This window comes from Medicago sativa, chromosome 3 (genome assembly GCF_051527215.1).
Source record: "Medicago sativa cultivar Bolivia chromosome 3, Bolivia_mono, whole genome shotgun sequence".
Classification (NCBI taxonomy): Eukaryota; Viridiplantae; Streptophyta; class Magnoliopsida; order Fabales; family Fabaceae; genus Medicago; species Medicago sativa.
This window is the reverse complement of record NC_140751.1, coordinates 101,450,369-101,471,387: the sequence shown is the minus strand read 5'-3', so window position 1 is coordinate 101,471,387 and position 21,019 is coordinate 101,450,369. Positions and strand designations below refer to the sequence as shown.

General features: G+C 33.2%; 3 protein-coding genes and 1 pseudogene across 4 annotated transcripts; 1 reads left to right on the top strand and 3 right to left on the bottom strand.

The window, feature by feature from the left end:
- Window positions 1–158: 158 nt before the first annotated feature.
- On the bottom strand, window positions 159–5,890 carry LOC146943011 (DNA topoisomerase 1 beta-like; annotated as a pseudogene). Its single transcript, XR_015032930.1, has 15 exons — window positions 5,571–5,890; window positions 5,234–5,241; window positions 5,036–5,116; window positions 4,350–4,409; window positions 4,113–4,207; window positions 3,849–4,002; window positions 3,615–3,740; window positions 2,154–2,234; window positions 1,895–1,985; window positions 1,678–1,811; window positions 1,479–1,540; window positions 1,285–1,374; window positions 1,065–1,168; window positions 808–976; window positions 159–489 (listed from the first exon to the last, which is right to left on the bottom strand). The product of XR_015032930.1 is annotated as a DNA topoisomerase 1 beta-like (transcript).
- A 1,516-nt stretch (window positions 5,891–7,406) lies between these two features.
- On the top strand, window positions 7,407–12,053 carry LOC146943010 (CO(2)-response secreted protease-like). Its single transcript, XM_085757099.1, has 9 exons — window positions 7,407–7,673; window positions 7,771–8,021; window positions 8,167–8,278; window positions 9,046–9,559; window positions 9,904–10,004; window positions 10,104–10,343; window positions 10,701–10,815; window positions 10,942–11,152; window positions 11,443–12,053. Exons 1-9 carry the CDS (start codon window positions 7,468–7,470, stop codon window positions 12,000–12,002), a joined length of 2,310 nt encoding a protein of 769 aa, XP_085613225.1. The 5' UTR covers window positions 7,407–7,467; the 3' UTR covers window positions 12,003–12,053.
- Window positions 12,054–12,382: 329 nt separating this feature from the next.
- Window positions 12,383–15,490, bottom strand: LOC146943009 (GDSL esterase/lipase). The gene is made up of 3 exons (XM_085757106.1): window positions 15,207–15,490; window positions 14,048–14,515; window positions 12,383–13,285 (listed from the first exon to the last, which is right to left on the bottom strand). The coding sequence occupies exons 1-3, from the start codon at window positions 15,288–15,290 to the stop codon at window positions 12,611–12,613; spliced, it is 1,227 nt and encodes a 408-aa protein (XP_085613232.1). The 5' UTR covers window positions 15,291–15,490; the 3' UTR covers window positions 12,383–12,610.
- A 2,437-nt stretch (window positions 15,491–17,927) lies between these two features.
- LOC146943008 (GDSL esterase/lipase EXL3-like) lies at window positions 17,928–21,019 on the bottom strand. The gene is made up of 4 exons (XM_085757088.1): window positions 20,696–21,019; window positions 18,994–19,124; window positions 18,398–18,887; window positions 17,928–18,314 (listed from the first exon to the last, which is right to left on the bottom strand). The coding sequence occupies exons 1-4, from the start codon at window positions 20,985–20,987 to the stop codon at window positions 18,121–18,123; spliced, it is 1,107 nt and encodes a 368-aa protein (XP_085613214.1). The 5' UTR covers window positions 20,988–21,019; the 3' UTR covers window positions 17,928–18,120.

The window sequence follows — 21,019 nt, the reverse complement described above, 5'->3', positions numbered from 1 at the left end:
CTTTGGTGTGTTAGTTATTATGCGTTGATTAGTCATTGGAAATTCATTGTTGATTCGTTGAACATTAACGGATAGCATATCTTATTTTATCCCCAACCTTGATGTAAGCAATCATAGATAACAATAGCAATACAAATAAAATAAACAAGAATGAAACAAACAAAACTCTGCCTCATTTAACAATGGGCATCACATTAAATCATAAATGTAAATCATGACATAGTCCATGAAGAAAAGGGACTGGGACAACTCACCGAAATTAGATTAGATGAAGACTTTGCAACAAAAATTTCCTCTGGACTTGTAAAATAAGGAAACAAAACTCATTTTTCATGTAAAAGGATGAGTGAAAAAAAAAAAAAAAAAAAGGTTTTCCCATCCCATAGTTAGTTGTATTTGTACGCCTCCATCTCATAGATCTCAGAATCTGAAGTCAGGATCTACATCCATTGCCCAAGCAAATTTTTCCAGCAGAGCTTTAGTGAAAATCTGAGGATTTCAAGCCCCAAACAACAAGAGTATGTTAGTCATAACTCATAAGCCAATCAAAATCAACGATTTAAGTGTGGAAACATCTGCTCCTCAAAAACATGTTAAAGCCTATTTAGATTACTAGTCCAATTCTGGTGGGAAGCAACATAGCTTACGGCCGTTAAGCAAAGAGCATACAAACAAGGGAAAGTCCAATAGAAGCTCAACTGCCAATTGTTTTTCATCAATTGGAGGAAATAAATATACTTCATGCTCATTCTTCATCATATACGATTAAGAGAAAAATACTATAATGATAACAAGTGAAGTCCAGACCTTTTCAATAGGAACCTCATGCCGCTTGCACCAGGCAACTGATATCCTGGGATCTAGGTAGTTTATCTTGGAAGTGCCAAGTGCCACAGTTTTTAGATCTTCTTTTGTATGCATATCACGTTGAAAATTCTCAATTTTTGCACTGGTTTGAGCTATCTTTTTCTCTATCCTGTAGGTTACATAATTCACAATCACACATTACAGACTTGATAATTTTAATGTGTAAAGATAAAGATACTAAGGAAGCTGTATATTACGCTTCAGGATTAAAGTTCCTCTTGTCCTTCCTGTCCGAACTCTTTAGAGGTGGCTTTTCTTTTTTTGCCCTTTCTAAATCTATTTTCAGCTCCTTCAAATTAGCCTACAATTAAAAAGTAGGTCAGCTCCAAGTATATGGTTTTTGCCCTCTAAATTTTAAATAAAACGAGCCAGTGACGAGAAATTCATTCACACCCAGGTTTCCAAACTCATTATCACCTGAAGTTCGTCAATCTTTTCGTTCAACTTTGAAATTTGTTCACTGTGAGATTTTGAAACACTACGTTGATGATTACAAATGATTGCAACCTGCTATGGAAAAGACACATCATTGCTACTTAGAAAATCAGGAAAACACACAACAGTCTGTGCATGTTGATGAAGGAATCAAAAAGGAATTTTGTGAAAACTACCTGTTTATTTGCATGCCATCAACTTTTTCTGCAACATCTCCATCTTTAGTTTCCTTATTCAACTGTTGTCACATAATTCAAGGAAAATTAAATATAGGAGTTCCAAAATTACAAGACAGGAAAATCAAGAATAGACCTTTAATTTGATCATAAAAGCATAGTAGAAAACATAATAATCTCTTCTCAAAGCAATTCTTACCATATCATCCAAAGTGAATGATGCATTGAATGTACGGAAGACTTTTGCTGTCAGGTTGGGCATGAGTTCTTTCAGATGATCATTTAATTTACCTGTATCCAGCTTGTCAAAAAGATCATCACCAGGGCGTTTATCTGATAAGACAGAAAATAAGATACTTATTAGCCTCGCATCAGTCTCATACAAAATATATCAAAAAGTAGAAGCAATTTCCCACCTTTTTGGAACTTCAAAATGGCATTATAAACAGGAAGCTCCACCTCAACTGTATTTTCATACTTGATTGAATCTTTACCAAGGAAGTCAAACTGCATTAAACCAAAAATGAAGCATGATCATTATTATCCTAAGTATTAGCAGTTAACAATAAAACTAGGCAACCAAAACTTAAAGAAAAATCACATGTAAGGTGCTGTAATTCCTTTCCTAACCTAAAAAACAGACAAAAAAGTAGAAAGATATGTAAGTTCAAATACCTTCAATTTGTTGTGGCCTTCTGCAGTCACATTTTCTACTTTTAACGTGCAACAACCAACTGTATCCGCTTCTTCATCATCCTGAGAAGATGTAAATGAGAAACAACTATATTTGATTTGCAAAAGTCAAGTTAATTTTCGGACAATAAAGACAATGAAAAGTAATAGGAAAGGTGCATGCTTGGATCCAGTTCTTTCTCAAATTCAAAGAATAATTCAGTTTAGCAACATCCATATTAATCCAGTTAAATTTTCCAAACCTACTTCAGTGGCAGATTTTTCACATGGTATAATAATAATCAACAACAAATAAAAGCCTTTTCCACTAGGTGAGGTGAGTTTTAAATACAATAAATAAACAAACAGAAACATACTAGCCATTGTAACTGGTTGAGAAAATTGCTGCAGTAAAATAACAAGGCAGAAAGCAACATTACCTAACAGAATTGATCAGACAGACATTCAGCGAAACATACTAGCCATTGTAACTGGTTGAGAAAATTGCTGCAGTAAAATAACAAAGCAGAAAGCAACATTACCTAACAGAATTGATCAGACAACTGGTTGAGAAAATTGCTGCAGTAAAATAACAAGGCAGAAAGCAACATTACCTAACAGAATTGATCAGACATACATTCAGCTTTTGAACACCTACGTGACAAACTTAAGGGCAACCCGGTGCACTGAAGCTCCCGCATACGCAGGGTCCGGGAAGGGGTCCCACCATTTGGAGTATTGCACGCAGCCTTACCCTGTTTTTACACAAGAGGCTGTTTCCAGGACTTGAACCCGTGACCTTACAGTCACATGACAACAACTTTACCAGTTGCGCCAAGGTTACCCCTCTCCGTGACAAACTTACAAGACTATATTTTAATACATATAATTTTAACTGCAGCTTGCGTTTTTTTCCTCATTCATGTTCGGAATTACATACATTTGGTCAAACTGAAACAGCTAGACTGTAACAGATTATACGCAATAAATAACTTCATTTGCTCTCACTGGAAATAGTACCACATTATTCCAACTTCCATGTATTGTTGGACCTCATATTAGTATCGAGAGCTGTAGGTTCAAGACTTCATGACATGTACATAGTTAGCCAAATATATAGACTAGAGAATATCACACATTCAATTAGGAAGTAGCAATGTTGTTACTCTCCTCTCATAAAAAGAAATGTTTCTTATCTCCTTTTAAAAATAAAGTGTAGTTATTGCTAAGAGTGGCAATAGAAGATCAACTGAGTGAAAACACCTCAAGCAAAATATAGACATTTAACTTAAAGTAGCAAGTACTTAGCATACTTTGACTTACAAACTGCATATGGATTAACAACTTAATTTGCTTTAGTAGGCATCTATCTTATCCTCTTTTAGCACATCCATATGTTAACTGGGGAGGGGTGATATGTAGTGAGCAAATAAAAAATTACATATGCAGATATTATATTTGTACCTTCTCATTGCCAGCCCTCAAAGCTAGTTTGTCAATAAAATAAGTAGCAACCGCTATTTGCTGCTTAGTAATATCTTTGCTCGTGAAACCTTTCGTATATGCGGCCCTGATGTTCCCTATATAACTCTGCACACAGATGTCAAGGTATTCCATAATTAAACAGGTTCTTTTAAATATCATACAAAATATCATGTGAAATTGCAGAATTAATAAAATTAACAAAGTGGAACGCACCTTCAACATCCTTGCTTTCTCTTACTTTTCTTAGTCGCTCTTCCCTTTCAAGGAACTACTAGCTCCCAGCCACACATATTTGATTAACTTTGGGTCGATTGGGTCACACCACTTGGCTAACCAGGTAACTGTATCTTCATGTGTTATCTTCCAGCTGCCAAAGGCACACAAATCAATGATTTCAGACGATAACAATGACTTTCAATTCTTGTTATTAATTTTCTTTTAAGACTTGTTCGTCGAGAAGTTTTTGAACAATGATACCTTTCACCAGGAATAGGACATTCAGGAATTGGTGCATACTTTCCAATATTAATTGTGACATCATTTGGAAGGATGCGTCTTTTCACTTTTCCAATCTAATAATCAAGTATATGTTGTTAAGTGCCAAAAACTTGTCAGATACTTGCAAAAAATCTTAAGAAACATAGATGTATGAAAATCGTTCTCTCTGAAGTCAGTTTACATGTTTTTATTTTCAAAAGCAATTATCGTAACAACCTTGGGATGCTCTCCACGTCCAATGAACAATCCTGGAGGTTCAACTCTAAAACTTCCAACCTAAAAGATTAAACGAATAATTAGTTATAAAAAAAATCCCAGAGAAAAAATTGAAACTAGCATACTCATAAGGACATTTCAAAAGTAAAAGCTTAGATAAAGGTAAACAAGAGAAAAACAGATTCTTTTAATTTAAGAAAAACATGATTCAAATAAATCAAGAGTTATTTATCTCACTCTCTAGTCCTACCGTAAAAGAAACTCTCAGTTATTTTGTTTTCCTACCTATCCTTAAAACAAACTATGAGTTAGCCTGCATATATTAAGACTCACAATGCTTATCTCTCGCCAGTAATTAAGAAAATTGTTGATTAACTTATTGACTGAACAAGAAGTCTCAATTTACAACAAAACTTAAATGAAAAATAACTATTTTTTGTTATTCGAGAGTATGATAATTGACGCACCTCTTATCTCGATTTATTACTTCGCACATCAACCAGCATCAAATAACAACAGCAATAAAGGGTAAGTGAACATCCAACTTAGATAATACTGACACTTAATTCATGGAACAAGCAATTCAAGATAAGGTACAAATTCTAAGGGAAAAACAGGCATCTTTTTTCAAGAAACACGGGGGAGAGGGTTTGGTTGGCCAGAAAAAGATGGAGAGAAGACTAAACCTTTTCTTTAACACCATCAACAATAGCCCACATGTATTTCTCTACCTGTTTCATTTTTTCCTCCTTTAGGGCCTTCTTCTCCTGATAAAAATAAGACAAAAGAGGGTCAACAACACATAAGCCCAATACATGAATAAAAGACACTAATGATCACAACTCTCTTTTTCATTATTTTTGTCATTTACTTCTAATCACCACCTTCAAACCTCTCATGAACTGAAACATGTTACATAATTTTAACTTTAATGCTAATTTAGTTAAAGTTAGGTGTTATAACCTATTTTGCCTGTCACATGTTTTACATGCCTAATATCCTGTCCAATCCAATGTAGAATCTACAAATTTGAAAACCATGATTTGGTGATTACAGAACTAAACCAGCTAAATGGAAAATTTATTCTCAAAGCAACAAATCTCTGCATGTGATGCTGGAAGCACACACAATGTTTACTGAAAATACAAATAATGCTTTAAGATATTAATTTCTATTCTATCATTTTCAAATGAAATCATATGAAACAACTTTCCGCTGAACTCATTTGTTTCTTCTTATCCTTTTCACTCTGGCACCAATCGTAAATCGGTGTAAAGTCACAATCTTTTAAATTCTGAATCATGTGATTTTCTCCTAGCAACTTCCGCCAGTCATTCCAAAAATTAACCTTGAATATTTCGTTTTGACTGTATTTTGTATCGGTGACTGCAAACATTGTGGCAACCTGCATGTACATTCCATGTCCTTAGTATTATCAGAAACTCTACTTTTTAATACGAGAACTCTCGCATAGAAATACTTGACTCACCTCAGTTTCTCAAAAATTAAAAACAATATAAAAAAATAAAACTCTTATGATTTTGTTAGGGCCTAACTCAACCACACAAAACCGACTTGTAAGGTAAAAAATATCTATCACTTATAAACTCGATATCACGCTATATCGCCTCCAATGTGAGACCCTCAATACCTCCCTCACGCCCATGATTGAACATATGGAGCATGGCCGCCCAATAACGGGTTTCAACAGGGATCTATAGTAGGCTCTAATACTACAAATTTGGACAGAGCCAAAATTATTCAAATTAGATTTTCGAGGAACACACTGTCATCTATATATGTTAAGCGCCACTGAGCCAAAGTTAGGACGGAGTCATGAAACAACACACAGGCGGCATACGATGGGGGATTTGAATGATGATGAAAAGCTTAAGATCGTGATGTAAAAGGGAGAACACAAGTGCCAATGTCCCGAAAGGGATGTTTGATATTTTTTTATAAAATATAAAAATGCAAAATGCTTGATATATATTACTAGTTTGTATAGGCTTGTCTTGGATTTTATATTATATCAAGAAATTATATTTGTACAATCATTTTTGTGATAATTTTTTAGACAACTATTTCTTCCCTACGTTTATTGTATTTCTACTCTCTCTATTATTTTAATTTTCGTGTCAATATCTATATTTATTTCTGTATATTTGATTGTCAAAAAAATGGTGATTCAAATGACATAATAACTCTTATATCGTATGTACACTAGCCGGTTGGTACCTCCACTTCACAGTGTCAGTTATACATCGACTTATCGTACACATTCGTGGTAGTATATGCTAACTCAATCTCCATATTTGTAGCTATCTTGAAATGGTGCAATATCTTCAAATGGCGCACTATGCGTGGATAGAGTGCTTGACGCCTATGTGCAAGTGCAATACGCATGAGGAATGCCCATTCATTAATTCCACCATAGCATATAGGATTTTTTATTTTATTATTTGATGAAAAGAAATATAAATTTAAACTATCATGCATACGACTGTGTCCCAATCAGAATAATTAATGGGTAAAATGACATATGTTAATTTAGGGCTAGTATATTCTCACAATGGTTAGCTTCTCTAAATAACATATGTTCTTTTTACCCCTAAAAAAAACACATGTTCTTCTAATAGAAGAAGAATGAATGGCCTATTGAACAAGAAGTTGTTGGATATGAAAATAGACCAAAAACCTACATATTAAATCACTACTGCAAAATCTAATTCGAAGATTATAACTGAGCGCCTATTTTGAAGCTTGAGCTTGACGAGCTTAATGTCTAATTATAAGTTATAGCTTAGCCTAAAGTGAAGAACAAGAACCAACTCTCTTGTAATTGCAAAAACCTTTAACAAATCTACTATTAGAATTTTATTTAGTTGGTATGTGAATTAAAAGAAACATGGCTTAGTATACATTTATGATGATATAAATTTCCGATATATCTTACCATAAATCATGTAACTCAATGCTGACAAAACACCAACTTATTTACTTTAACGAGATCAATGGCTTCTTATATATATGTGGTCCGTGCGGGGGCTAACAAGCATACATCAGCTAACTGAACCCCATCAAAACTAGCTAAGTTCAATATTAGAGAATACTAAACATGAAAGGAAATCCACTCTTATTGATACTAATATTATACTCTCACTTCATTTTTCTTGGAGAGTCAAAATTATCTTCATATGACCCCCCCATCACTCAATTGGAGAATGACAAACAAGTTTATATTGTGTACATGGGAGCTGCAGATTCAACTAATAGTACCCTTCGAAAAGATCATACCCATGTTTTAAACACGGTGTTAAGAAGGTAACTAACTAATCAATTGAATATATATAACATGATCAATTAGCTAGTATTTTGAAATGTGATTATTAATTATTGAATGATGTGAATTATTTATAAGGAATGAAAAGGCTCTCGTACACAATTACAAACACGGATTCTCAGGTTTTGCAGCTCATTTATCAAAAAGTGAAGCAAACTCAATTGCTCAACAACCTGGAGTTGTGTCTGTCTTCCTTGATCCCATTCTGAAGCTCCATACAACACGTTCTTGGGATTTCCTCGAAATGCAAACTTACGCCAAAATTGAAAACACGTTCTCCAATTCTTCTCCCTCTTCTTCAGACATCGTAATTGGCATGTTAGATACAGGTTGATTATTATTTTATTATTGATATGAATTGAAATATGATTTTATATACATAACATACATACATTCACTAGCTAGTTAGCGTATCCTTATCATGAATTAAAGTATATATATGTTTGATCATTTTAATAATGAGTTGTTATTCAGGTATATGGCCAGAAGCAGCAAGTTTTTCAGACAAGGGAATGGGTCCTATTCCACCTGGTTGGAAAGGCATCTGCATGACATCAAATGACTTCAATTCATCCAACTGTAATAGGTAAAGAAAACCAATCCCCAACAAAAATGTGAAAAGCAAAGAAAGGAAAAGAAATACAACATAAACATCATTATCATGTAAGAACAAAGACAATGACTAAACAAATCCAGAAATCTTATCCTTTCAACAACAACAAAATTCCAGAAATATGATTCACAACAGTTAAATTGAATTTTATGTTTTGGGTTCAAACTGAAGCAAATCAAACAATTACATTTTACTATTTCAAAATACTATGCATATTTTTAATCATCATTCATCATATATTTAAATAACTCTCCTTATTAATAAAAGATATATTTGAAGACAAAACTCATTAATTTACCACCAAAAAAAAGGCAAAACTCATAAAGAAAAGACACGTCCATAAAGATTTTCCTAATTTTGAATCACTCAAGGACTTTAATGACCGTGCTTGAAATTCTTAAGGACTAAATGAATGTTTACTTGTAAAAACCTACAATGTTTGGAAATAATCACTGGAACTTTTTTTGGCTTTTATAAATTAAGTATTTAATTTTAAAAGTGTCAATCCGATTAAACTGGACAAAATTAGGATGTTCTTCATCAATTTGATTCATTTTGTAATAAAATATTGCAAAATACAAACCAAAACAAATATAAAATTTTAATTGGTTTGAATTTTTCTCAAAAACAAAACCAAATGAAACTTACATGTTAGATCATGACCTTCTGTCTATCTATGTTTACTTTATTTGTTTGGTCCATTACGGTAACAATTTCCATGATTTTATTTTCATTTTTAGGAAGATAATCGGAGCAAGGTATTACCCTAACCCTGGTGCAAATGCTACCACAGCAAACACGGTAAGGGATACATATGGACATGGGACCCATACAGCGTCGACAGCAGCAGGGAATGTTGTGAGTGGTGCTTCGTACTATGGTCTGGCAGAAGGGACAGCAAAAGGTGGGTCCCCTGAAGCAAGGTTAGCGATTTACAAAGTGTGCTTTCCTTCCTGTTATGGCTCTGGGATCCTTGCAGCGTTCGACGATGCCATTTCCGATGGAGTAGATGTGCTTTCAATCTCGCTTGGAGCACATTCATTTTTCCGACCAGACTTGACGACAGACCCAATTGCGATCGGAGCATTCCATGCTGTGGAGTGCGGCATAGTGGTTGTTTGCTCCGCTGGGAATGATGGACCAACACAAAGTACAGTTGTTAATGACGCTCCTTGGATATTAACTGTTGCAGCCACTACCATCGATCGTGATATGCAGTCCAACGTTGTCTTAGGTAGTAGCAAAGTTATCGAGGTACAATTTATAACGCTCACTCTGCAATACTCCAATTTTAAGATTTTTCTTTTTCAATAAATTAAACCACTTTGCTCTATACTTTTGAAAGGGATTAATTAGCTCAAATTAACAGACCAACCAACAAAAATGAAAACCAACAGTAAAGAAACAACCAAGACAGAGAAATTGAGACTTGCCACACAACTCCAAACACAGTCCCTGTCAACTAGCAGTTGGATTTGTTTTTGGTAAAAGAGGATTTTGATATAACACCTATAAATTATTGTAATTGAATATTTGAGTAAAGGAGAAAACATGATCAATGCTACATGTGCTCTCGTTTGGTAATTGTTATTCTCCAGGGCAAAGCCATAAATTTCTCCCCTCTATCAAAGTCTCCCGATTATCCATTGATAACCGGAGAATCTGCCAAGACAACTATTGTTGACTTAGCTGAAGCAAGGTACGTATGCATGCAAAACCATAACAATGAATTAACTAATTAAACTTGTTTGTTGTGCATATAATTAATCAAAATATTATTATTGTTTGTTAAATGCAGGAAGTGTCACCCAAATTCATTAGATATGAATAAAGTTAAAGGAAAGATTGCCATCTGTGATGGCATAGATGATGATTACTCAACCAATGACAAAATTGAAACGGTGCAAGGGATGGGTGGATTAGGTCTTGTTCATATTATTGACCAAGGAGCAGAGGCAAAAAATTATAAAGACTTCCCAGCAACAGTTGTAAGACCAAAAGATGCTGCCACAATCCTCCAATATGTCAATTCAACAAGGCAAGCATTAAAGTTTATCATTATTAGACAGACATCGTTATAATATAATATCATATTTAACCAAATAAATATGCATAAAATTATATTATCATGTATGACATTTTTAAAATAAAAACAAATATATAATTTTTTATAGTGTTTGCTAGTTGTGATTGATTGTCAGCGTAAAATAAATAATTTTACATTAAAACTTTCTCATGTCTAAGGACAAAAAAACTTGGTAAAAAAGCTCAAAAAGTTTCAAGTCAAGTGTTTATTTTTGAATTTGTTTTTGAATCTTCTTTCCGTTTGAAATCAACGGGTGGCAGCTGATCACTAGATAATTTTATTGTATTTTTGCATAAAATTAATTTGAAGCAATCCGGTGGCAACAATTCTACCAACAGTTACAATCATAGATTATAAGCCTGCACCTATGGTGGCAACCTTTTCAAGTAGAGGGCCTTCAGCGCTTTCAAGAAATATTCTAAAAGTAAGTGTGTGTGTGTGTGTGTGTGTGTGTGTGTGTGTGTGTGTGTGTAAAGATATCAATATAGAATTAAATAACTACGATATTGTACTCAATACTAAATATGATCAACAATTCTTTCTTTTGTAGCCTGATATTGCAGCACCAGGTGTTGCCATTCTTGCAGCATGGATTGGTAATGATGTAACTGAGGTTCCAAAAGGTAAAAAGCCCTCACCGTATAACATGAAATCAGGGACTTCCATGTCATGCCCACATGTTTCAGGCCTTGCAGGCAGCATTAAATTTAAACACCCTACTTGGAGTGCCTCTGCAATCAGATCGGCCATCATGACCTCTGGTTAGACTTTTCACATTTATACAAAATGTGAATAATCAATTTAATCTCAATGATTAGTTAATTAAAATTATAAAACTACTTCTAAAATTAAAAATTATTGACCACATTGATCTTTTAGGTCGATTTATACAAAGAAATAAAACTTAGGTCGATTTATACAAAGAAATCAAATTGTATAAACCAAACCATTCAAATTGGCGTTATTTCACTCAAATCAATGTCCTTAAGTAATGCAATCCTAGATATGATATCTATCTAGCAATCACCATGTTCTATTTTTATAAATGCAGCAACTCAAATTAACAATATGAAGGCTCCCATTACCACGAATTTGAGGTCAATTGCCACACCATATGATTATGGAGCAGGAGAAATAACAACAACGGAACCATTCCAGCCAGGGCTAGTTTATGAAACTAGCACCATTGACTACCTAAACTACTTGTGTTACATAGGATTGAATACAACCACGGTGAAGATTATCTCCAAAACCGTCCCTGATAGTTTCAACTGCCCCAAGGATTCAACTATTGATCATGTCTCGAACATCAACTACCCTTCCATAGCAATCACAAACTTCATTGGTAAAGGAACCAAGAATGTGAGCAGAATTGTCACAAACGTTGGTGAAGAGGATGAAATAGTCTACACTGCCATTGTCGATGCTCCCGATGGGGTGAAAATCCAGTTGATTCCAGAGAAATTAGAGTTTACAAAAAATAGCAAAAAACTAAGCTACCAAATTATTTTCTCCTCTACTTTGCCCTCTCTAAAAGAAGATTTGTTTGGATCCATTACATGGAGTAATGGGAAATATAATGTTCGGAGTCCTTTTGTATTAACCGTGTAATTAAATGAAAAGAAACGATAAATAAATAAATACAAGTTGAGTTCTTGTAAATTCCTACTCCTGTGTTGTGTATGATGTTTACACTTCTTAAATTTTATTATAATTTTAACTTCGCTAAATTCATTTCTTTTTTTAATATTGAATTACTTTCTACTTACTTATTCTTCGAATTTGTTCCAACTTACAAATCAAAATGAGTTAAATTCATATGATTTTTTAAACTCTTGCCTGCAAGGCATAGCTCAAGTGCTTGAGCTAAGACACCAAAAGAAATTATCAAAATCCATAATACATCATAGTCATGCAGAATGCATTGAATAATGAGAACCAAAGATGCATCGAGTCAAACAAGGGGAAAAAATGAAATCACCAAAACAAAATACAGGAAAATGGAAAACCAACTATGTATTGAATCAAGCGGTTCTAGTGACAAAAAATGATTAGTTCTATACACCTTGAGGCCTGAGGGAAATAATTAGAATAAGAACAAACTTAAAAGTACATAGTGCATGTTGGGATCTCTCCTCAATCCAAAAATCATGGCGTCAAGCTTTCCAAAGGAAAAATCAAACAGGCTAATAGTAGCAATGAACAAAAAAAAAAAATCATCACAAAGACCAATTAGACCGAAGCATTAAAGAAGCTATTTTGGAATCTCCATCTGTTGCGTATACAAGACCTGGCTTCAAGCAAAATTTATCACCCATGTTGAATTTTAGATAGGATTCAGCTTGAAAATGTTTCGCACCTATTCCCCCAAGACTCATTCCCCAGCCAGATGAACCTTCAGAAACATCGGTCAATGTTACGGCCCATTGTGCAGATTTGGGATCTAGTGTGTTCATCTCAACCCAACCTCCAAGTTTTGTAAAGCCATCAAGTTCAGACTCCAGCATTATAGCTGCAGAACCACCTGAGACCTGTGTCCTTGTTCCTCTGAAGGGTGATGCTTCAGGTTCTGTCTCAGACACTTCATGTTGGTTGGACAAGACTGACGGAATTGTTAAAGCTCCAAATTTTCTAAGCTGCTTTGATACAAAAGGTAGTTGGTGACTACCGAGAACAGACAGCTTTGTTCCTCTAGGAAATTGACAGGCAAGTTGTAGGAATGTGTTGTATCTATCATCTGCTGTATTAGAACCAGAAGGTGTTCCAAGTCCAGCTACAAATTGAGCCAATGAAGCAATAAAACATGACTTTCTCATAGCTATGCCAAAGGCACTGCCGTTGTGTAATTTCAGAAGGGGCGGTCCAAAAGAGGAGAAATCCGTCAGGCCTTTTTCCTGCCAAAATGAGCACAACACAATTAATATTTCAGAGGCCTAATTAGCAAAAGTTTGAGGAACAAAACAAGGAAAGAACACAGTAGTTTTTATAAATAAATTACATCCCAGTCTAGTTTTCGTTTTACTCTAAGCTATACTGATGTCTCCGCATGACAATGGATATGCCCCTTGCAATTTATTAAAATCCATGGCCATAAATTTTTTATCTAAACTGGTTTTAATAGGAACATTTAAGTGATCAAACCAAATGTTCCATTTATAGCCAAGAAATTCATGAATAAATCAATAAAATTGAGGTAAACTATCGCAACTAGGTACTCGGTCAATACATTCCTCGACTTGATTACAATAGTAAGCTTCATGCTCTTGGGGAAAATAACATCCCCCATCCAAGAACACATTTGTAGCAAAATTTTAAAGGCTAGGTTCTTGTGATTTTAACAACTACAGAGCTGTTCTAATGCTTTCAAATACCTTTTATCCAATTATGACAGAAAATAATGAATTACTAAACGCTTGATTTTGTACGCTTGTTGACTCATGTTGAAGTTTTCACTCTAAAGGTCAACTTGGTGCCCTATGGTGAGATTTCAGGGAAGGGTCTTATGTGAAAAGTTGTGAGAAAAACTCGCACGTAAATATTCCATCTCCATTTTTAAGGGAATATTGAATACCAAATGGAAAGATGGTTGCCAAAAACTGTAACAGTAAACATTATTAAATTCATCAGATAAGCATACAAAACTAAATAAATAGTACCTGATCAAAAGAATTTGAACCGACCGCAACATCTCTGCACTGGGCTCCCACTGGGACAGCCATAAGAGATAACGAATCATTGACATTTGCTGTATAGCTGAGTTTCGCAAGAGAAAGTGGCATTTCAAGGGCATCACCATGATGTTCCTTTCCTTTCCGAGTAGCCACAAACTCTGCAGCAAGAGCATTCTCCTCACCAATTGTGGTTTGAAAAATGAACCTCGAATCAATGCCTGTTTTTATTCCAGACCTGCTTATGATATCTAAGTTCTGCTGATTAAAGTCGCCCTTGATCAGCAAAGCCCCCATGAAATCCATTTGTCCCTTTACAAGGGTGCTGGCTTCCTGAAAAGGACCTCCTTTGGATGATTTATAGAAGGAAATCATCCTCTCAACCTTATCTTGTCTGTCTCTGAGTTTCATAAGATCTGAGAAGGATTCTCTTTGTAGACGTTTAAGGATTTCAGTCTGAAATTATGATTGCAGACACGGCCGTCAAAAACCAAATCATAGAGAAACACTAAAAAACCATGTATCCTTTTGACACATACACAACATACATTCTTCTTGGTAATGGATAATGTTCATTCCCATGAGTTTAGTATCACATCTTTAAAGATTCTATGTTTGTTTTGATGCATTGTGTGACTATTCAAGACAATATGTATGTCTTTCATTCATTGGTTTGACTAAATTGGCTGGCATTCTATAATTTCAGAAACTAAATTGTCATTTCGCAAGTTCAAGAGACTAAATTGTCCACATTTTACTCTTTTCTTTCTCTCCAATGTTTGGATTTTTCTCATTTCCTTGCACATTCATGTTGTTCATTCAATCTTAAATAGCACAACTCTTTGAAAATAAACTGTTGTTTTTTCTTCTTAAAAGGAGTATATTAATTAGTTACAACTTTTCATTTCTGACAATGTTATCAACTTTGTTTGGCAAATATTTCTCACTTATAAAATCAACACTGCCATAAAATCATAAGGAATGTTGAAATTTATAACTTTTGGTGATAATAATAGAAAACACAACTAATGTTACAACAATAATAAAAATCGAATTCTTGTATCTACATTGGAGCAATAATTGTATGGAGTAAAACCTAAATAAAAGGAACAGAAAAATGCAGAGAAAAGTAGAAAGAATACCATACCGATTTGCGGCGACCAAAAATGGAGTCGAAAAAGTCATGGCTGGATTCAGCAAAAGCTTTGAATTGGTCGAATAGAGGCTCCATTTACTTGTACATATTCCCCTTTCTCAATTTAGGGTTCAAATCAAATATCAATTTGAAGCAGAAGTGATGTAATGTAATGTAATGTAATCAATAAGAATAACGATACAGTGTCGGCGACTCGCGATGGCGATGAAGCAGAAAACGTGAGAGGGAGAAGAAGGAAGGATTAGGAGGGTGCGGTTGTGAAGAAGAAAGGGAACACTAACACACAGTGGATGGAAGGTTGATTTTACTTTTGGGCTTTCAGCATGGGTCCATGTTATTAAGCCCATTATAGTACCCATTTTTTAAAAATTGCTTTTAGACATCTAGAATTGCTCACAAGCATCTGAAACTCCTTCAAAAATTAGGAGCGAAATGATCTGTTCCGTTGGGGGGGACATATACAGAAACATAAACATAAACAAATCAAAGCATTCACTTTCAAACTCAAGCAACACACAAACCATATGTTTTCCCTCCCTACTTCAAGCAACTAATCACTCAAAAAACAAGTGGGTGTTCAAAATCTCTTAAAATAACACAATTTGAATTTTATATGTTAGTGTTTTTAAAATTTGTTATTATATGTTAGGATTTTTTTTATTGTGAAATAAATGTGGTTTGGGTAGTTGTTGATGAATTAGAGTGTTGTTTTTAATTTAATTATGCATTAGTGTAATGAGGTGGTTTAAGAATTGAAAAAACACAATTAATATTGTATGTTTATTTTGTGCTCTAGGTGTTTGATGAAATGTTTCAAATAATATTTTGTTGATATTTTATTTGGATTAGGTGATGTGTATATCCTTATTATTATTATTATAATAGAGGCTTAATTTCATTATCTAGTTCAAGTCATTTATTGGTCAGACAAACAGAGCACGACATGCACCTTTTTTTAATGCGATGAAATACTATATATATGTGAATTACATGATTGGTTTATATTAATAAAACATACACAAATCTGAATTCGTAATCTCCACTTCAAATATATCTCATACCATTAAATTAGTTGTATTGTTTGTCTGCAACAATATCAATATATGACCCCAGCTAGGATCAATGAGATACCAGTATGTTGCTTATATTTATGTAGTGTAAATCTGAAGCCTGGGATAATGATTAGTAGTGTTCTTGCAAGCATGAGCCAACACGACAGCGAAGAAATATTTCGAAATTAAATGAGCATTACATTGATACGGCATTGACCTAAAATGCATACCGCAGAACAAACTTTAAATAAAAGATACTAACAAATATCATGTTTTTCAAATGGTGGGTACTAACTAATGAATATTTGATTTATTTATTTTTGTCACTGCATAGAGACTTCCATTAGAAATAAGATTACGTGAGGACGTGAGGTACTCAACCCATCATTTACGACTCAAAATCTATTTAAAAGGGGAAAAAACAAGAAAGAAAACAAGAAAAAGAAAAATCCCTAAAATATGGTTAAAATTAGGACCTTAAGACTTAAGAAACGGTTCATGAGATTAGAGATTATATACTCCATGAACGAATTAGAGATTATCCTCCCATTATTGTTTAGATAGCCTAAATGATAGCCAATATATTGTTAAATTTTGATTAACTTGTGTCCAGGTCTTTTTGTGGCTTAAAGCCAATAGGGTGAATTTTGTTTATGACTTTCGACGGGGATGGTTGAACTCGTTCATGTGTTTGGGCATTGGTTAATCATTTTTTGTAACATTGTTGACAACTTGTAATTATTAGGAACTTGTAATTATTAGGGGTCTCCTTAATATACCTTGTGCTAAGGATACTTCCTTATCAATGTTAATACATTCCATTTTTTATTGTTAAGGCCAAACTTTCAGTTGTGTATTTTAAGAGCAAACGGTTAAAGTAGCTTTCTATTGCTCAAATAGAAATGATTAACGCTACGTTAAATATTTCTATTGCTTAAATAGCCTAAATGATGTTGACGACGATAGTGTACGTTTTACAAGTTGTGCATTAGAAAACACAATTAAATAGCTTTATAGAGCTAAATATTATAAAGCTTGATTTTGATCCGATAGTTAAAATCACTCTTATAACTTTGTCAAAAAAAAAAAAAAAAATCACTCTTATAACAATTCTTCAAATAAAATTCTTCAAATAAAATTTCAAGCAAGTGGAAATTACTCGCGAGATTAATGCTAGCATTAAATTTCAAATCCTTCTAACATATTCATACTATTCAAATCTTCTATTTAGGTGAATATTTTTTATCAAGTAGTTTATTGGCCAAAAATCCACTCTCTTAAGATGAATAAGTCAAAAATTCACCTATGACGACCACATATATAATGTAATGTCTCTATGAACTGAGTTATAATCATTACGAATATTTAGCTAATGAAAAGCAATGAATTTTTCCTTAAAAAAAATCATTGCGAATATTTAAGTGAAATTTATTGATCTACAGTGCATAAAATAATATATCTTAAAAATTTCTTCTTTGTAGGCTAAATATTTGGTTGTGTATATCCCAAAGGGATTTTAATCATTAGTTTTTTAAATGATTTTGATTTGATATTTTTTTAAAAAAAATCAGCATTCAATTTCCTTTTCATTGTCAATTAATTCAATAATATAAATAACAGCATTTATATTTTAAAAATTTCAAATACTTAACCCTTGTAGTAAGTTCAACCCCTCAAATTTCAACATATAGATTTATTAGATGTCCTCTAAAAACAAAACATGGCCATATGCAGTTTCACACTCCAAACATACTCAATAAAGCCACTGTTGTGAAACAAAAACCAATTACAATTGTGAACAGAAGAATTTGATAAAACATATTCACTTTCTTCATAATAAACTTCTTGAGATATCATGCAGTCAATCGACCCACATATTTTGGAAGAACTACAGCCACAAGCTTTCTGTATACACTTTCGGTTGGATGATAACTGTCCCAAAATATGTATTCTGAATTATCAGGACAAGTGGCACTCAAAGGGTTGCATAGCACTGAAACCTCTAGCTTTCCTGTACCACAACAACCTTTATCCGCAACTTTATATCCTGCATTTAATGAATTATATATTAGGAATTCATTAATTAATCATGAATGATTAGATTAGATTTTCTAGCAATTAATTACTTACCATATTTTTGGGGCTTGAGAATGATATCAAGTAAGGGACTGTAAATATCAATATAAATGACCCTACTATTGGGCAAGTTAGAGTGAAGATAATCTAACTCTTTGGAGAGTTTGGAGTTGAATAACTTGGCTGCTTCATTGTATTTCTCATTGGTCTTTCTATATACACCCCCACCTAGAGTCTTCTGTGATGGTAAGTACCCAATAGGGGCTGCACTAAACACTCCAATTCTGCGTGCTCCAAGTTGATATATTTCCTTAATAAAATCAGAGGCTCCTTTGACCATTAGGTCAGCATAAGCAGGAATATCATAGTGCAGTTGTCTGGTGCGAATAGTAAAATAGGTGTTGGCAAGGTCATCACTTCCAGCTACTATAAGGAAAAGAGTATTTGCTAGGATGAAGTTTGCCCTATTCTCTCCAACCACACCTTTAAGCTTCACTATGTATTCTTTGAACATCTTTAGTTGATCGGCCAATGAAATCACCGACTGATTTGTAAAAAAAATTAATTAATTAATTAATAAAGTTGGTTAGAAAAAAAAATTAAAATAACAATATAATAGTTTATGATAATAATTAATTATTCATCCATACCACTATTTTAGGCGTTAAAGGATCATATCCAGATGCACCAGAAGCAAAGCATACTCCAGTAGGAAGATCGCTTGGTTTGAGATTTGGATCCAAATAAGCTGGTAAAAGCTCTTTAATACCTAACTCTTCAACTGAGAACAACCAAGTAATTAATTACTATATGATTTCATTTTTATAAACATTTATTCTAAACAAAACATTTAGTCAAAAAGTATTTTCACATGCATTTTTTTTATATTTGGTTTTAACTATGAAAAAAGTTGATTATCGATACCCAATGACAAAGTTAATTCAAAAAATTAAAAATTAAAACAAAAAAAATTAAGTTAATATAAAAAATTATGAGACGTTGAATAATTAGATGTTAGATATTATATTCAACAAAACTTTAAGGTATGAGAGTATTCACTATTTAAAAATACTTAATTTTTGTAATATTCATTAAATGTGGAAGATCATGTGTACTATCTTATATATATATATATATATATATATATATATATATATATATATATATATTAGATTCTAGTATTTGCTTTTGATAAAAAACGATTTTCTACTATTTTGAACTAGGATTAACTAAAGGTTAATTTTAGTTTGTTTTAAACACGTGTAATTTCAAAAAAAAAAAAAAAAAACTCTACTAAAGCATACCACGTTATCAGTAAAAAAAACATACCACATTATTCTCTACTGACAATACCGTTTTCAACTACTTTTTTCTTTCATGTCAAAAAATTTTAGATCACGTAACGTTGATTTTGTTGAAAAAAAAAAGTTAAAAACACAAGCCTGGACACATACTCATGTCTAGCTCATGGTAATTACTTGGAAGTCTGGTCACGTATTGTCCATGATAAAAATGCCTTGCTCTATCCATTGACGTATCACTCATTCAAAAAACATTGAGACACTATCACTTAAGCTGATAAAAAGTCAACTTTTTTCTTAAAAGCAATATGTGAGCTTCACCTTCTAATGAGGCTCAATTAATTCTTGTAACCAAAACATCGTTTTCATTTGGTATCAACCAAGCAAATATGTGAATTTTTAAATTACAAAGGTTTCATGGGTTAGAAATATCCAATGATTGAATTTCGATACAATAATAGTAATAATACCACACACACCTTCCTGATCTTTTGACAACAAAAAATTATACTATCATAGAAAGACATTCAAAAAAATATCATAGAAAGAAAAACGTATACAAAAAAGAAAAAAAGTAGCGTTAATCAATATTCTTGCATAAAAAAATAAAATTACAATTATTATTTACAGTATATAATTAGGAGAAGAATGCTTGATTAGTTTTTTCTCCAGAAGGTGTCAAATTAAAAAGTTACACAAACAAAATTTTCAAGGTTTTGGCTTTTGGGGGCCATATATGTCATCTCATAGGCCCTCTCCATGAATTCCTCACAGCCATATGACAATGACGAAAGAAGAAGACACTTCAAATTCGATAAAACTGTATCATGTGATGATAAAAGAAATTCGCAACCACTTTATCAATGTTTAACACTCAAAGCTTGATTTAAAATGTTAAGGTTGTAAAACAAGGAACTAAACTATACCACAATGTATTTAAAAATATATATAGCTTGCGTTCGCTATCTTGTTGTTGCCATATAGATATGAATTTTTTATTTTTTGAAGGAAAAATAATCACACAAGAAAGAAAATTAAGTATCGTATATACCTATCAAGTCTGATGGATTTTTTCCGTTGCAAAATCGACCTGTTGGAATCCCTCCCTCAAAATCTTGACCATAAGGAGGGAAATTGCACTTGACGATTGTTTTGATGTTATTGTTATTTCCTGTATCCATGATAGAATCTCCAAAAGCTATGAGTGCAGGAACTGTAACATTTGGTGGTAGTTTAACCAATGCATTCGTTCTATACGATAAAACTAACAACAACATGAAACGTAATAATATTAAGCTATTTGGTGAATAAGTGCTAGGCAGCTTCATCATAAACACAGCCATATAGAGAGAGTTCAGCAAGGGATAGCTTTTTC

What these genes read in the sequence shown, in the direction of transcription:
- LOC146943010 (XM_085757099.1), top strand. Translation starts at nt 7,468, where the DNA reads ATGAAAGGAAATCCACTCTTATTGATACTAATATTATACTCTCACTTC. An exon ending in AATTGGCATGTTAGATACAG is followed by an intron (nt 8,022 to 8,166) that starts GTTGATTATTAT and finishes GTTGTTATTCAG; the next exon opens with GTATATGGCCAGAAGCAGCA. An exon ending in CAATATGTCAATTCAACAAG is followed by an intron (nt 10,344 to 10,700) that starts GCAAGCATTAAA and finishes ATTAATTTGAAG; the next exon opens with CAATCCGGTGGCAACAATTC.
- LOC146943009 (XM_085757106.1), bottom strand. Translation starts at nt 15,290, where the DNA reads ATGGAGCCTCTATTCGACCAATTCAAAGCTTTTGCTGAATCCAGCCAT. An exon ending in TTTTTGGTCGCCGCAAATCG is followed by an intron (nt 14,516 to 15,206) that starts GTATGGTATTCT and finishes TCATAATTTCAG; the next exon opens with ACTGAAATCCTTAAACGTCT. An exon ending in GTTCAAATTCTTTTGATCAG is followed by an intron (nt 13,286 to 14,047) that starts GTACTATTTATT and finishes TCATTTTGGCAG; the next exon opens with GAAAAAGGCCTGACGGATTT.
- LOC146943008 (XM_085757088.1), bottom strand. Translation starts at nt 20,987, where the DNA reads ATGGCTGTGTTTATGATGAAGCTGCCTAGCACTTATTCACCAAATAGC. An exon ending in AAATCCATCAGACTTGATAG is followed by an intron (nt 19,125 to 20,695) that starts GTATATACGATA and finishes GGTTGTTCTCAG; the next exon opens with TTGAAGAGTTAGGTATTAAA. An exon ending in TCTCAAGCCCCAAAAATATG is followed by an intron (nt 18,315 to 18,397) that starts GTAAGTAATTAA and finishes CATTAAATGCAG; the next exon opens with GATATAAAGTTGCGGATAAA.